The sequence below is a fragment of the Heterodontus francisci genome, chromosome 23 (assembly GCF_036365525.1).
Source record: "Heterodontus francisci isolate sHetFra1 chromosome 23, sHetFra1.hap1, whole genome shotgun sequence".
NCBI lineage: Eukaryota > Metazoa > Chordata > Chondrichthyes > Heterodontiformes > Heterodontidae > Heterodontus > Heterodontus francisci.
The window spans coordinates 31,592,616-31,609,379 of NC_090393.1; the positions used below are offsets into that span (position 1 = coordinate 31,592,616).

At 40.2% G+C, this 16,764-nt stretch overlaps 1 protein-coding gene across 1 annotated transcript in view; it reads left to right on the plus strand.

Annotated features, from left to right (window-relative positions):
- The window catches only part of LOC137382699 (P2X purinoceptor 4-like), a 46,265-nt gene that overhangs the window by 23,341 nt on the left and 6,160 nt on the right, over positions 1 to 16,764 (plus strand). The window contains exons 5-9 of the mRNA XM_068054991.1: positions 1,084 to 1,180; positions 3,617 to 3,697; positions 3,788 to 3,929; positions 5,381 to 5,517; positions 12,750 to 12,840. Of these exons, the coding sequence (XP_067911092.1) occupies positions 1,084 to 1,180; positions 3,617 to 3,697; positions 3,788 to 3,929; positions 5,381 to 5,517; positions 12,750 to 12,840 (548 nt within the window). The remainder of the gene's footprint in view (positions 1 to 1,083; positions 1,181 to 3,616; positions 3,698 to 3,787; positions 3,930 to 5,380; positions 5,518 to 12,749; positions 12,841 to 16,764) is intronic.

Here is a 16,764-nt window from a genome sequence, read left to right on the forward strand (position 1 = left end):
CCCCAATCAATGGAAATCAATTGAATTGACGAAAACCTAAACTCATACTGTTAGCCGCGTTGTAAAAACCCTTGAAAATGTTACACCTTGTTGAATGACATGTAACTGCGTTTTTAACGGTGTACTAACTCCATAATTACTGCTAAACATGCTCATAGGCCCTGAAAAGCTAATTTTATATTTGTGGATTTTCAAATTTCTCCATAAGAATGAACATACCACATATTTTTTAGAACAGTTTTAAAGTTTGTTTATCTTTATTTAGCTTCCACCTTAATCCAATCTTAATCATTTATTTCACTATCTGAAAATTTAAATTAAAAGTGAAGGATATTAAAGTGCTTTTAGCTACTTGGTTTGCTGTAATACTTCAGTGTGATTGGCTGTCTACCTGCTTGCTGACATCATTGCTACTGCTTGGCAAGACATCCCCTCGACTTGGTGCTAGATTTAAACTGCTATTGGGAAAGGGGAAAACCATGCCACAGTGATCGCTAGATTTTTGTGGGCAGCTTGCTTTGAGGTCAGTGGTGAGTGCCCTTACTTCAACATTGACTACAAAATCTACACCATTGATTGTAATAGTAAGCAAAAAGAAAATACGTAGGAAGCACGTAGGAAAAATTGTTTAATGGTGAGATTAATTGCAATTACTTTTTAAAATTGCTTGACACTCTATATGAGGTATTGACTTGATGTACTGAAAAAATTCTCAGAAAAATTTTACCTTCTATTTTAAGTAACATTTCCTTAAGATTTTCCAGTTTCACACAGAACAAATTGACCTGAAATTCTCCTTCTTTCTAACAGTATTTGCAGAATTTCAGCACTTAGAGTTAAGTGCATATTGCTAATAATTGAAAATGACTTGAGATAGGATGAATGGAAATCTGAAATCAAACAGGAGATGCCCAACAAGTCCATCATGCTACACATCCCGAGTGCTTTCTGCCAGTCAAATTCTATGTAAAATAGATTTATCTTCTTTAAATTTCTTTTTCATTTCTTAGCAAAATTGAGAAATGCATAGAAGGGTTTTCTTTTTGATCACAAATGTAATTGTAAGTTTTGTTTTAACCTCAGGGGCTTTCACTGGAAAATGTGTCAAATACAATAAAGAGGTGAAAACATGTGAGGTTTTTGCTTGGTGTCCGGTGGAGGATGATAGAGTTATTCCTAAGTAAGTAAAATATTGGTTAAAAGACCTATTGATTAATTATTACCAATAAAATATTGGTTAGAAACGATGTCGCTCATGCTCTGTACTCCTTCAATAGTTCCACATATTTCCTACATATGGAGAGTAAAACTACACAGAATACTCCAGATGCAGCTTCATCAAATCCAGATACAACTTCAACAATATCACCTTAGCCTTGCAAGTCACACCCTTAGTTTATATCCCAACATTTTATTTGCTTTGTTTACCAATTCTGGAGCTAAACTTTGAACCAACAGTTCAAATGACCTATCTCCAAAATCCCTGATCTCTTCAACTGTTACTTCAAGGATAATGCCATTGAATACATATTCAACATTCTCACTTCTGTCTAATCTCATGAGTTCACACTTATCCATATTGAATACCATCTGCTACCTATCTATTCACTGCCCTATCCTATCAATATCCCTTTGAATTGTGCACATTGGCTCACATCATTGGTCACTTCACTCAATTTGATGTCATATGTAAAATTAGGCAATGCAGAAGTTCCATCCTCTAAGCCATTTATAAAAAAAAAGGTAAATAACAGTCCCAACTTTGGGGCCTATGAAACTCCACTGGCAACTAGTTTTCACTCTGACACCTCCCGATGTACCGTCACTCTTTGCTGTCTTTATTTTATTCATTTATCAATCCAGCCTCATACTGTGCCACCTATTTTATTGGTACACACCTTATGAATCAGCCTGTTACATGGGACTGTGTCCTGGATTTCAGAAAAACCTTACAGAAATCCAGATCTTAGCAATCTTCTAAAATAAAATCCAGGTCAAATAATACCTCTCCAATCTGACCCTGCCCTTCCAGATGATTTTCTATGCTATCCCTCATCAAAGTCTTTCACACCTTCCCCCTCTATTGAGGCAAGGCTCACCAGTCTTTTTAATGATGACGTCCCAGTTGCTACTTACCAAGTCTTTGGAATGTTACTCAATTTCAGTGACCTTCAAAAGATATTATGCAGATCTGCAATTCCCTATGGCAACTCTCCCAGCACCATTGGATGGAATTGTCCAGACATTGGAATTTCTATTATGCCTTCCCTTGCGATATTAAGGATTTCCAGTCTGATTGGCCCCTTTTATCTGTCTCTGAATTTAGCCATCTCTTCCATTCTAGTAAAAACGAATCAGGAGTTAATCACGCTGGTGAGGATGTTGCTGATAAACAATGATCACAAAGGGCCCAATTTTAATTCTGTGTAAGTGAATGGGTCCTGAGTGAGTTTATAGTGTCAGAGGAGCTATATCACAATGTCAAAGAAAAACCAACAGTAGACATGAAAGCCTTCAAATTATAGGGATATCATTCTTGAGTATGGTAAAGGAAATGAAAACCAGAATTGTACTTCTAAAAGATACAAGAAATAATCAACAGGGGTCTAAAGAGAAAAAGCACTCTCAACTTTGTTGGAAGGTGCCAGAGCACTGACATGGCTAGACTGTAAATATTCAGATAGTTAGGTTACAAGATGCATTGTTACAAGATTTTCATGGTATAGGTTAAAGTATTGCAAGCTGCGTACAATGAACTTAACTGTAGCATTTGGCTGAAATGGTACAGGCGCAAACAAACATACATTGGGCCAAAATTCTTCCTGTTAATAATTTTGCCAAAATAAAAAACAAATAAATTACAAAACTGGAAAGCCCATTCTGGACTCGCATCAGTTTTTTGGGCTAAAATTCTTGATTCTGGTCAGTTTGGTGCTGTATTAGCAGTTATATTAAAGTTGAAAGATTTTTACTCAATTTTCTGCTTATTACTCTTTCCTCATTGATACTATATGAATTACAATAATGTTGATTCATTTATGTTGAATCGATCAGATATTTGGTGATTTAACAGATAAGCCCTCATTTCAGCCAATCTCTTAATTTTTGCTTTTCAGAGATGGGTCACCCTGGAGTGCGACATATCCAGATGAAAAATATAAAGCATTGGATGCAAATTATTTATTTTTATTTAGAGATTCAGCACTGAAACAGGCCCTTCGACCAACAACCACCCACAATAACAACCCTATAGTAATCCCATATTCCCTACCTACACTAGGGCAATTTACAATGGCCAACTTACCTATCAACCTGCAAGTCTTTGGCTGTGGGAGGAAACCGGAGCACCCGGCGAAAACCCATGCGGTCACAGGGAGAACTTGCAAACTCCGCACAGGCAGTACCCAGAATCGAACCCGGGCCCCTGGAGCTGTGAGGCTGCGGTGCTAACCACTGCGCCACTGGAATAATTTTAATTATTTAGTTAACAATAGGAGAAATTCCACTTCCATAGAATACATTAGGCTGAACAACAAGAAAATCAAAATGCTTTAGAGGAAAATGAAATAAGTCTATTGGTGGTCATGTTAATGTTGTAAATGGTCTTTGTTGATAGGCCTGCAATTCTTGGAGCAGCTGAGGACTTCACAGTGTTAATAAAGAATAGCATTGCCTTCCCCAAGTTTGATTTTACAAAGTAAGTTTACTAACCGCTTTGAATTACCTATTTGTATCACCCATGTTCACAATATAGTAAAAAGCTGACATCCCTTTTCTGTTACTGCAGGAGAAATATATTGACAAATGCAAGTGCCGGCTATTTAAAATCTTGTAGCTTTAATCGGGAACATGATCCTTTCTGTCCAATTTTCCGCCTCGGAGATATGGTTCATGAAGCAGGACAGGATTTTCAAAAACTAGCTGTTCAGGTTAGAAACATAGATTAGTTTTGTATTGCTCAGATAGAACTTGTTAAAGATCTTATCATCTCCATCTAGTGGGCTGTAATAGATTTCTTCTATTTACAAGTGAACACTGTACTAAAGTAGCTGGTATTTCGTGAATATCATTTTATGATTACATTAGTAAAATTGCTAAGCTTCTAAATATTTAATTTGCTGTGCAAAAAGATTTACTGCCTTATATTTTTAACAACATAAAACTTGATGGTTGAGAGAGCTTGAGTGGATTAGAATGTGGTTGTGATCTGGTGATAAAACAATAACTAATGAGTAAGAAAGAGTGAAAAGAAAGACATATAATTTTAAAGGAAATAACACAGAATAGAGCAATTTTCTTTCCATTTAGAATCAATATGCCATAAATTAATTTAATAATCTTGATTTTTCCCCTTTCATATTTTATCTCTCACTGCCTCCAGCCAATCACATTTGCAGTCACCCAGTGCTGCTAATTTCCGGCTGACAGATGTACTGCTACAAATTATATCAGTAGTTTAGTCTCTTTCTCTCTGTCTTTTTTTTCTTTCGTCTCCTGAAGGCACTGAATCATTCTGAAGTATGGCTTTATAAGCATTTTCTGCCCTCCAGCATATCACCATATGGCATCCTTAGCATGCAAAGATGCAACTACTGATGAAATGATGGTAGGAATGCAGTACATTACACTTGCATGTCTTTGCTGAAGGCTCACCCTTTACTGTTTTATTCTCTTTTCCTATCTCACTCTCTTCAGACACTTGCTTTTCGCAGTTCGTGTTACTGTCTACTGACTTTTCATCCCTTTCCTCTTTTTGCCTCTTCAGTAGTTTAGCTTTCATTGTACCCCCTACTGGGTTGGAACTGCAGCATGAGACGAGCAAGCTGAAGGGGAGGGTGTCTCAATTAGTTGGGAAATGAGAAACTAGCAAGCTAAATAGTGGCCAGTGTTATCCTGACTGCCCTATGTGATGGCTGTACCATTTTTATATGGTGACCAAGCAGTTATTGACAGGGAAATATCCTGTGCTGTCCTATCACAGCAGAGCCCAATCCTCTTTTATAGTATGCACATACTTTTAGTAGAAATTACTGGATAGGACACAAACGCTTGAATTGATTTTGCTATCCATGTACTAGGAGAAATTATGACAGTTCCTTGGAAACAATGAGGTAAACACAGGCCAAGAGTGAAACCTGGGAACTACCTGGGCTGTAGGATTTGATATGGACTTACCACTTGAGCCAATGGGCATTTTCATCTCTCCATTCCCTAAAACTTTCAAAATGGTATTCTCATTCTAGTGAAATGGCTGCAACAGGAGATATTTGACAATCAGTAAAGACAGGGAGTTGAATTAGCAGTCATTAGTTCATAAAAACTGTAGGTTTTATTTTTATTTCACACAAAATCTCTCCTTTGAATATTATTTCTTTTGCAGGGTGGAGTGATGGGGATTTTGATAGAGTGGAACTGTAATCTGGACCAATCTCCATCAAAGTGCATTCCAAAATATGTCTTTCGGCGGCTTGACAACAAACATTTTCATGAAACAGTATCGCCTGGTTATAATTTTAGGTATATATTCACTTGAAAATATGTCAAATAAGAGATTAAACAGTAGCAAAATAAAATTCAATTTTTGAACTTCCTTGAGGGTTCAGTTGGTCAATATACCTCCTATTGTGGTGGGAAACCCAGGAGTCCAGGGCCATGATGCTTAGAATGTACTGTTTTAGTTGACTTAGTCACAGGGACTCATTTGGGCTCAAACCCTCAGAGCTTGAAGAGTGGAAGGGAAGGAGGAGAAATTAGCCAGGTTCATACTCCTGATGAAAGGTCACCAACCTGAGAGGTTAACTCTTTCTCTCTGCCAGACCTGCTGAGCATTTCCAGTTTTTATTTCGCACTCCTGTTTAGTGACTTTAGGTGGAATATACACTTATGGATGTTAGAGGAAATCATGATTGGATTTGACTGAATGTTTGACGAGTCTGTTGATCATCAATTCCGACTCTTAAAGGATGGTCACTTGAATGTTGAGTATTTATAGAATCATACTCTAACATTAATCAGCATCTTCAGGAGAGAAGACGAGAAAGTTTTGTACTTCCAGTTCTGGAGCCTGACCCAGAGGCAAAAAAAATCTAACCACTTCAAGGTTATAAGCAACATGAAGTGTTGGTTATGGGAATGAATCTCAACCAAATGCAAATATAATTTGGCCTCAAATTTCTTTCTTTAGATTCTCATCTAAGTTGCCATTCTTTATATGTGAGCAAGATAGTGTTAGCAGGATACCTGTTTGTGTATTTAGGGGAGAGGAGCTCAACTTTTCCTATGCCTGCAGTTCCCCCAGCTATCACTGGATAATGATTAGTAGAATCCTGAGCTAATTTGTTCTATCCCTACCTTAGGAATGGAGAGGAAGGAGACCAACTGTATGCCTCTGCTGGGATCAATTAACTCAGTGTGGAATCTTTAACCTGTATGCGGGTTTTTTTATGGCCTAATGTCACTCCAAGCGATGTATTTGTCATTATAAGTGTTCAATAATGGGAGATTTTGTTTGACAGAGTATTCAGTTCTTTGAAATTAGGGTAAGTGCAGAGATAATGCCCTCCATTATGACTAGAATCCATATATTAAAAAAATAAAGGGATAATGCCAGAGGATTGATGAACAGCAAATACACTTCCTATCTTCCAACAGGGGGAATCGAACTAACCCAGGGAACTATAGACCAGTTAACTTAACATCAGTGGTAGGAAAGCTACTGGAATCTTTGTTAAATAAGATAACAAAATATCCAGAGAGGAGCAATATAATTTAAAATAGTCAACATGGCTTTCTGAAAGAAGGCTATGTTTAACCAACCTTATTGAATTCTTTGAAAAAACAAAAAATGGACAACGGCAATGTGGTAAATATGATGGACATGGATTTTCAGAAGGCCTTCTATGAGGTGCCACATAAGAATCACGACAAAGGTCATTGCATGGAGTTAGGATCCATGTTGCAAAACGGATTGAAATATGGCTACAAAAAAGAAACTGGAGAGTAGAACTTATGGGAAGTTTTATTGGACTTGCCGAAAGTGGGAAGTGGTGCCTCATAAGGATCTTTGCTGTGACCACTTAGTTCTTCATTTCCATGACTTATATTGATTCAGAAATTGGATGTAAAGTGTCAAAATTTGCAGGTGATACCAAATTTGGGGTATAGCTAAATGTGGAAACTGCACTAAAATACAGGCTTGTAGTGTGGGCAGGTGAACAGCAAATGAAATTCAATACAACAAAGTGTGAGGTGATTCATTTTGGTAGTAGAAATAAGGAAGATACATTAATTGGAAAGTAAGAAACAAAATGGGGTAGAGGAGCAAGGATATTTAGGAATGCAGATACATAGATCACTAAAAGTAACAACACATCTTGTTAAGGCCATTAAGAGTGCAAATAAAGTGCTGGGGTTTATTTCTAGAGGAGTAGAATACAAAAGCAGGGGGGTAATGTTAAATTTATATGGAACCTTGGTAAGACTGCACTTGGAGTACTGTGCACAGTTCTGGTCCCCATACTACAAAAAGGATTTGAAGTAATGGAGAAAGTGCAGAAAAGGTTTACAACAGGGTTGTCCAACTATTTCACGTGGGGGCCACATTACAGTTTTCGTCTTGCATAGGGGGCCAGTGAGAGAATTTCAGAAAGATAAAGGCATTAAAAATTTATCTTACTGTTAATCAAAACAAGTGTGCATTTTTTTTGAAGCTTTAAATGAGAAAATTAATTTATTGACTTACTTTCACTATGTTGGACACTGATTTAGTGAGATACCTGGAATTTTTTGCTTGCAAAAGTAGTCAATATTTGCCCGCACACTTATGGAGTATTCCAGATAGATGTCCATCTGTCGGGAGTGATCTTAATCACTCTCTCTGTGTCCCTTCTCTTTGTGTTGGCCTCACCCTGCCCCCCTTTCTTTCTCTGTCCCACCCCTTTCTCTCTATGTTCCCTCTTTTTCTCTCTCTCTGCCTCCCCTCTCCCTCTCTGACAGTTGCAGGGAGCAGGAGCACTCAGCACAGCAGCTTTGTAGTTGGTCAGTTTAAAAAAAAAAATCTTGCTGTCAGTTTTACAATGTGCTGGAAAACCACGAATTTGTCCAAAGTTGGGAAACCGCCATTCGCGATGTCAGTTGTTAAACTGACAGTGTGATTTTTTTTTCCAAAAGCTGGTCCTAAGCAAGAAGCCAATGGAAAATTTCTCGTCTCTGAAATACATCCGCAAGCCGAATCCTGCCCGTGGGCCATATATTGGACAACCTTGGTTTCTAATATGTTACCAGAATTGACAGAATGCAAAAAGGCTATTGAAATAATGGAGAAATGCAGAAAAGGTTATTAAGATGTTCGCAGAATTGAGAGAATGCAGCAGGCTGGGACTCTTTTCTCTGGAAAAAGAGAATAAGGAGAGTTGATAGAGGTCTTTAAAATTTATGGTGAGGTTTCAAAGGTAAGATGTGGAGAAGCTGTGGATGAGTCCAGAACAAAGTGACAAATATACATTGGCCGTTAACAGATCAAATGAACTTAGGAATAATTTCTTTACAGTGTGGTGAGAATGTAGATCTTGCCGCCAAATGGACTGATCAGAGCAGATTGCACTGGCACATTTAAGGGGAAGCTTGAAACACATGGATATTGGGGGTAGGGTAGGAAGTTGTAATTAGAGTGTGATGAGGCTTGTGCAGAGTATAAATGTTGATGTTTCTGTGCTGTAGATTCTACAGGATGGAATTTGCTATCTGGATGTAGTAGAGAAGTTACAATCAATTAAGCACATTTTACTTATATCTATTTACATCCAAATATGCTAGAATGCAAAAAATGGCATAAACAAACCAAAATCAGCATAAATAAATTGGGGCCTGAGGAAAGCACCAAACTCGCACCGTAATATTCCTCCTTTAAGCATAAAAACTGAAGTTTCAAGCAATCAAACTATGATTTTTTATTCATTCATGGGATATGGGCATAGCTGGCATTGCCCATCAGGAATTGACCTTGAGAAGATGATGGTGGTGAGCAGTCTTCTTGAATCATTGCAGTCCTTGTTTAGGTATTCCTACAGTACTGTTCGGGAGAGTTTTCCAGGATTTTGACCCAGTGTCAATGAAGGAAGGCGATTAATTTCCAAGTCACGATTGTGTGTGACTTGGAAGGGAACTTGCAGGTGATGGTGTTCCCATGCACCTGCTGCCCTTATTCTTTTTGGTGGTAGAGGTCGTGCATTTGAAGGCGCTGTCAAAGGAGCATTGGCAAGTTGCTGCAGTGCATCTTGTAGATGGTACACATGCTGCTGGTGATGGAGTGAGTGAATGTTTAATGTGCTGATGAATCAAGCAGGCTGCTTTGTCCTGGCTGGTGTCGAGCTTCTTGAGTGTTGTTGGAGCTGTACTCATCCAGATTAGTGGGGAGTATTCCATCATACTCCTGACTTGTTCCTTGTAGATGATGGAAACACTTTGGGGAGCCAGGAGTTAAGTTCCTCACTGCCCAATTCCCAGCCTGTGACCTGGTCTTGTAGCCACAGTATTTATGTGGCTGATCCAGCTCAGTTTTTGATAACCCCCAGGATATTGATGGTGGGTATTCAGCAATGGTAATGCTGTTGAACATCAAGGTGTGATGGTTAGATTCTCTCTTGTTGGAACTGGTCATTGCTTGGCACTTGTGTAGTGCGAAAGTTACTTGCCACTTATCAACCCAAGCCTGAATGTTGTCCAGGTCTTCCTGCATCCGGGCACAGACTGCTTTACTATCTGAGGAGTTATGAATGCGACTGAATACTGTGCAATCCTCAGTGAACATTGCTATTTCTGATCTTATGATGGAGGGATGGTCATTGAAGAAGTAGCTAAAGATGGCTAGGCCTAGGACACTGCCCTGAGGAACTCCTGCAGCCAGGTCCTAGGGCTGAGATGACTGTTTTCCAACAATCACAACCATGTTCCTTCGCAGTAGGCAGGACTCCAGCCAGCAGAGAGTTTTCCTTCTCATTCCCATTGACTTCAGTTTTACTGGGGGTCCTTGATGCCACACTCAGCATTGACCTCAAGGGCAGTTGTTCTTACCTCACCTCTAGAATTTAGCTCTTTGTCCATGTCTGCACCAAGACTGTAATGAGGTCTGGAGCTGAGTGGTTCGGGCGGAACCCATACTGAGCATCCGTGAGCAGGTTGTTGGTGAGTAACTGCCACTTGATAGCATTGGCGACGACACCTTCCATCACTTTGCTGTTTGAGAATAGACTGGAGTGGTAATTGGCTGGATTGGACTTGTCTTGCTTTTCGTGGACATACTTGACAGTATTTTAATGCACTGAAGCAGCTTGGCTAGGGGTGCAGTTAGTTCTGGAGCACAAGTCTTCAGCACTTCCAGTTGGAATGTTATCAGGGCCCACAGCCTTTGCTGTTTGCAGTGCGTTCACCAGTTTCTTGGTATCATGCAGTTAATCAAATTGGCTGAAGACTGACATCTGTGATGCTGGGGACCTGACGAGGAGGCAGAGATGGATCATCCACTTGGCCTTTCTAACTGAAGATGGTTACAAATGCTTCAGCCTTGTCTTCTGCATTAATGTGCTGAACTCCATTATCATTCAGGATAGAGATATTTGTGAGGCCTCCTCCTCCCTTTAGTTTTTTTTTTAAATTGTCCACCACCACTCACGACTGGATGTGGCAGGACTGCAGAGCTTTAATCTGATGCATTGGTTGTGGGATCGCTTAGCTCGGTCTATAGCATGCTGCTTCCACTGTTTTGTAGATCGGTGCTGTAGCTTCACTAGATTGGTATCTCATTTTTTGGTTTGCTTGATGCCGGTCCTGGCATGCTCTCCTAGATTCCCCATTGAAAGGATTGGTTCCTTAGCATGATGGTGATGGTAGAGTGAGGTTATAGATTGTGGTGGAGTACATTCCTGCTGCTGCTAATGACCCATGGTGCCTTATGGATGGCCAGTTTTGAGCTGCTAGATCTGATTTTATGCCATGTAGCATGGTGATAGTGCCACAAAACACTATGAAAGTTATCTGAGAAGATGTGACTTCTCTACAAGGACTGTGCGGTGGTCACTTCTACTAATACTATCATGGACAGATGCATCTGTGACCAGTAGATTGGGGAGGACGATGTTAGTTATCTCAGCAGCTGCAATGAAGACCCCACCCAGAGTACATTCTGTGCTTTTGCTAACCTCAATGACCCTTCCACGTGGTGTTCTACAGGGAAGAGTACTGATGCATCCATTGAGGGAGGGGTGCAGTAGATAATCAATAGGAGGTCTCTTTGCCCATGTTTGACCTACTACCATGAGACTTTGTGGGTTCCAGAGTTAATATTTAAGATGTGCAGAGCCACCCCTTCCTGACTGTATACCACTGTACTGACACCTCTGGTCAGTCTATCCTACTGGTGGGACAGGACATACCCAGCGATGGAGGAGGCTGAGACATTGGCTATGAGGTAAGATTCTGAGAGTATATTGCTTTTTAGTCTGTGGGACAGTTCTCCCAATTTTGGCACAAGGCCCCAGATGTTCCTGAGGTTAATTTTCCAGGCTCGACTAAGCAGTGTGGCTTTGTTGTATCCAATGACTGGTGGTTCTTCCTCTTTTATTCTTATTTGACTTTTGCATAGAGGTTTGATACAACTGAGTGGCTTGCTTGGCCATTTTAGAGGGCAGTTAAGAGTCACCCACATTGCTGGAGTCACACATAGGCCAGACCAGGTCAGGATAGCAGGTTCCTTTCCTTCAAGGCCATTAGTGAAGCAGATGGGATTTTATGACAATTCAGTAATTTCACTGTCACCATTACAGAAACTAGCCTTTTATCCCAGATTTATTTAGTTAATTGAATTTAAATTCCCCCAGCTGCTGTGGTGGGATTTGGGCTCCAGAGCATTAGTCCAGCCCTCTGGCTCACTAGTCCAGCAACATTATCCCTATATTACCGTTCCTACTGATTCATGCACGAAGCACAGCATATTTAAAAACATGTGATCATGCAAACATTTTCATTTTTTATTTGAATTATGCTGAGGGTATAAAATGCAGGTTCCAGTGAAAAATAAATATATTTTAAAAACACTCAAAACAAATGGAAATTAAATTGAAATTTCCTACTTTGCCTAAAATTCTGGGCTTAATTTTACAGCCTTTTTGAACCAGAGTAAATGCAGGAAATTCGCATGGATGGTTCTTTGGCTTGGGTACGGAGCCATTATAATAAATTGAAATGTTTGGATACAAAGTTGATATAATTGGGTGTAAAAGTGAGAGAATATTTGAGCATAGCGTAATTTCGTACATTCTTGCACTGATTTCACTCATTCTTTTATGCTAAGTATTTGCTTTATGCCCCAATTATATGCTTCTCTGGGTGAAAATACACAAGAAATTTCATGTAATATATAATGACTGAATCACCAAGTTTTCAAAGGTCATCTGATACAGAATGGAAAATGTTCAAAAAATTGGATTAAACAAACCATTATACAGTTTATTGCACTTCTTTCATCTTGCTGCTCCCTTTTGTTACAGTGTAAGGAACTGTCAGGGTTGCAGACCTTTCCACAGCTGTCAATGCTGCTGTGTTCAGTGCATTTCTACAGCATAGGTTTGGGTCTTTGCAGTATTTACATAAGGGTAAAGGTTTAACAGTATGATTAAGCTATCAAAAGTACAACTGAAAAGCCACTGTTGGAGTTTATTATCCAGTGAACTGTAATATTTTAAAATTACAACCAGATTTGCTCAATACTTCAATATAAATGGAACAGAAACAAGAACATTGTTCAAAGCTTTCGGAATACGATTTGAGATTAAAGTTTTTGGACAGGTGAGTGAACATTTATTTTTAATTTAATTGCTTTGAACAACCATGCCTTTAGAGTCAAAATATCCAATTAGATAATTGGAGTACTTGATCAGTGGCGCAGTGGTTAGCACCGCAGCCTCACAGCTCCAGGGACCCGGGTTCGATTCTGGGTTCTGCCTGTGCGGAGTTTGCAAGTTCTCCCTGTGACTGCGTGGGTTTTCGCCGGGTGCTCTGGTTTCCTCCCACAGCCAAAGACTTGCAGGTGATGGGTAAATTGGCCATTGTAAATTGCCCCTAGTGTAGGTAGGTGGTAGGGAATATGGGATTACTGATGACACCTTACAATCTAACAGATGTACATTGCTTAGCTGCTGTTCAACATTCCAATATCCTTATATGGTTATCATCTGTATCCTTAATGTTATTCATTTGTATTTCTTAAGATACCCACATTTTCTTTCATACTTCACGCGTCAATCACAGCATCTCTACTGCCAGGACTAAATACAGCAGAGGTGGTTGCATCCAAAGTTATAATGCAGAAAGTAATACCACTGGTACATTGCACTTTTAAGGCTCACTTCATGCCATAATTTTGCTTACACAGGACCTAAAGTACTCTATTTGGTTTTTATTCATGCCATTTGCAAAATAACAATTGTCTTTTTATTTTTGACATTTACAAAAATGAAGCAGTAACATCAGCTCTGTCCATTCTGAATAAAATACAAAAATGCAAGAAAAATTGTATATTTAATTGTTTGTGAACTTCCATGTCTATACATGTGAAACTATCTTTCCCCCACCCAAGCAGTGGGAGCAGGCAGTATAACTTGGCACTCCCGACTTCTATTGTTACATATGATACTGAATCAAGACCACTAGTACAACAGAAACATTAGCAGGTCAAAATGTTGTCAGCCATTTGCAGCACAGAACTAAATGTGGTATGTGAATAATATAATGACTTCCTCGTTTCAAATAGTTATGGAGGCGAAGTTCATAAAGTCAGGACTGGTGAGTCTAAGATTATAGTTCCCTCATACCTTCTTGATGAAGAAGGTAGCAAGCATCAGAAAAGGTTTAGGTAGCTTAAGACTATGCTTTGCCACTCAACTGCTCCCGACTCCTTCCTGCTGCTTTGCTCAGGGATCCAGCTCTGCAGTTGAGATTGCAAATTCCTCATTTCATTAAACTATTGGATGATCAAGAATATGCACTCTCAACAAGCAGCATAGTTGGATTCTTCAGCAAAACACCAGCGACAGCAACCATTCAGGTGTGTCAGTGAGTGATGAAAGCTGGGGAAGGGGAAAGAATAATGCTTGAATGAACTTGGGTGATGGGAAAATAGGACTTTCTTTAACTTTGTGAAGTGGAAGTGTGAGAAGTGAGATTGGACAGAAAAGAGCCAAGAACAGATGGGAAAGTGCATTCCTTTCATTGTAAGGAGCATTTTCATGCAGGATATATGAGCTAGTAAACAACTAAAACAGAATTATTCTTTATTGCTTTCAAATTCCTGATGGTTGGAAGATAAATTTTGTTCATTATTGATACTTCAAATTGTGCTTTGAATGTTGGTAACAGCTAATAACTTGCATTTGTGTGGTACCTTTAACATAGAAAAACATCCCAAAGTGTTTCACTGGTGGAATTAGACAAAAATAGATGACAGGAGATATTCAGAGGGGTAACCCTTGGTTGTAGAGATGGGTTTTAAGGAGGGTCTTAAAGGAGGAGGGGGAGTTGGAGAAATGGATAGGTCTGAAGCCACAGTCACCAATGGGTTGGATTGCACAAAAGGCCAGTCAGAGGAACGGAGAGTTCAAGGCTGTGGGAAGGGGTGGATTGTAGGGATGGAGAGGTTATAAAGATATACAGGAATAAGGTAATTAAGGTATTTAAACACAAGGACGAGAACTTAAAATTGGAGGCACTGGGGAGCTGGGAGCCAATGTAACTCAACAAGGATGGATGAGTGGGACCTTGTGAGATACAGGATACTGGTAGCAGAGCTTTGGATGAGCTCAAGTTTATGGAGGTGGAAGATGGGAGGCTGGTTGGGAGAGCTTTGGAATGCACAACTCTGGAGGTGACAGACATGGACGGGCTGAGGCAGGGGTATAGGCAGAGGGAGGCAATGTAACGGAAGTGGCTTTCTATAGGACCTGAGATTGTGAACAGTATATTTCAGCTTGAGACAGTGACCGGGAACAGGGATGCAATCTATGTTTTGATTGGACAGTCTAACATCACAGTCAGCTGAGTCTCAAGACAGGTGGTGGAGAGGTGGAACTTGATGTTGTCAGTGTACATATGGAGGCTGATGGTGCAAGGTGGGAAGCGAAGCCACTGTCTGAGATGCCCTGGCTACAGTCAGATAGGTGAGAGTTGAAGCATTCCAAGGGCAATTCCACTGAGTTCGGCAACAGAGGAACAGTGTTGAAGGAAGATGGAGTGCTGAACCTCAATAAAAGCTGCAGCGATGTCTAGGAGGACAAGGAAGACAACGAGGAGAGACTACGGTCTCAGAGGATGTTATTTGTAACTTTGGTTAAGGCTGTTTTAGTGCTGTGGCAGGGGCAGAAACCTGCTTGGAAAGAGAAGCATGGATTTGAAAGGCAAAAACATATTAACTTTGTAAAGGCAAGGGAGGATGAGGTGGGATGGTAGTTTCCAAGAATTCGAGGGGTCAAGGTTGTTAGCCTTTAAAAAGGAATGGGGCCAAGAGAGCAGGTGATTAGTCTCATGGATAAGTGAGCTCAGAGAGGGTATGAGGGGAAAAATGAGAACAAGCAGAGAAAGAGAATGTACAAGGCTGGGAGACAGGAGGAAGCCTGGGCATGGTGGGCAAGTGAAGGTGTGGGGGAAGCAGCAAAGGCAGCTGAACAGATGGCATCAATCTTATTGTTGGAGGTAATGGTGGAGGGGCGGGGAGAAAGGTTTAAAGAGATGGTTGGTAGTGCAGAAAAGAAGCAGAGGGTTATGTGACCTCCAGGATGATTCTGGAATGGTAGGAATTTGATGTGGTTTAACTCCTATCTGCAGATGGATGGCTAAACCAGGTGTGCCAGATATTCTCATTCTTTGCCTCTTGGACTTGCAGGAGTGAAAATGGGGGCCATACCAGGGAGGGTTGACCGAGATGGGAGAGAGTAATAGGTTTGCTGGAATCAATGGCGTTAGAGATGAATATGAAGGAGTGGCTCAGAAAATCGACAGCTGTACAAAGTATTATGGCAAATGGAGAGCCAAAAACAAAGCAGTTGAGGTTTAAAAAGATATAAGTAACTTTGGGGACTGAAGGAAATGGAGTTGGAAGGGGGTAAAAGAATTTGGGCAGTGAAGGATACAAGGAAGTGGTTGGAGATAGGCTTACCTTTGATGGAAATTATAGGAGTAGAGAGGCAATGGGAGATGGCAAGCTGAAGAGTGTGTCCATGCATATGGGTAGCAGAATTTAAATGTAAACAGAGATTCAGAGAGGGCAGAAGGTCAGTGGAGAGAGACTAATGGAAGTTGAGGTGAAGATTGAGTTCACCAAGGATGAGGAGTCACTACTGATATGAGGGAGTAAAGGAGGGGCAGAATAAACTGCCACTTAGAAAGGAACGGATTTGTTAAGGGAAGGTCATGTCTTACTAACTTGATTGAGTTTTTTGAGGAAGTAACAAGGAGGATTGATGAGGGTAGTGCAGTGGATGTGGTCTACATGGATTTTAATAAGGCATTTGACAAGGTCCCGCATAGCAGACTGGTCAGAAAGGGGAATGTGGCAGGATCCAAAATTGGCTCAGTGACTGGAAACAAAGGGTAGTAGTTGACAGATGTTTTTGCAAATAGAAAGTGGTTTCCAGTGGTGTTCCACAGGGCTCAGTGTTGGGACTCCTGCTGTTATGGTATATGTTAATGTTTTGGACTTTAATGTGGGAGGCATGATTG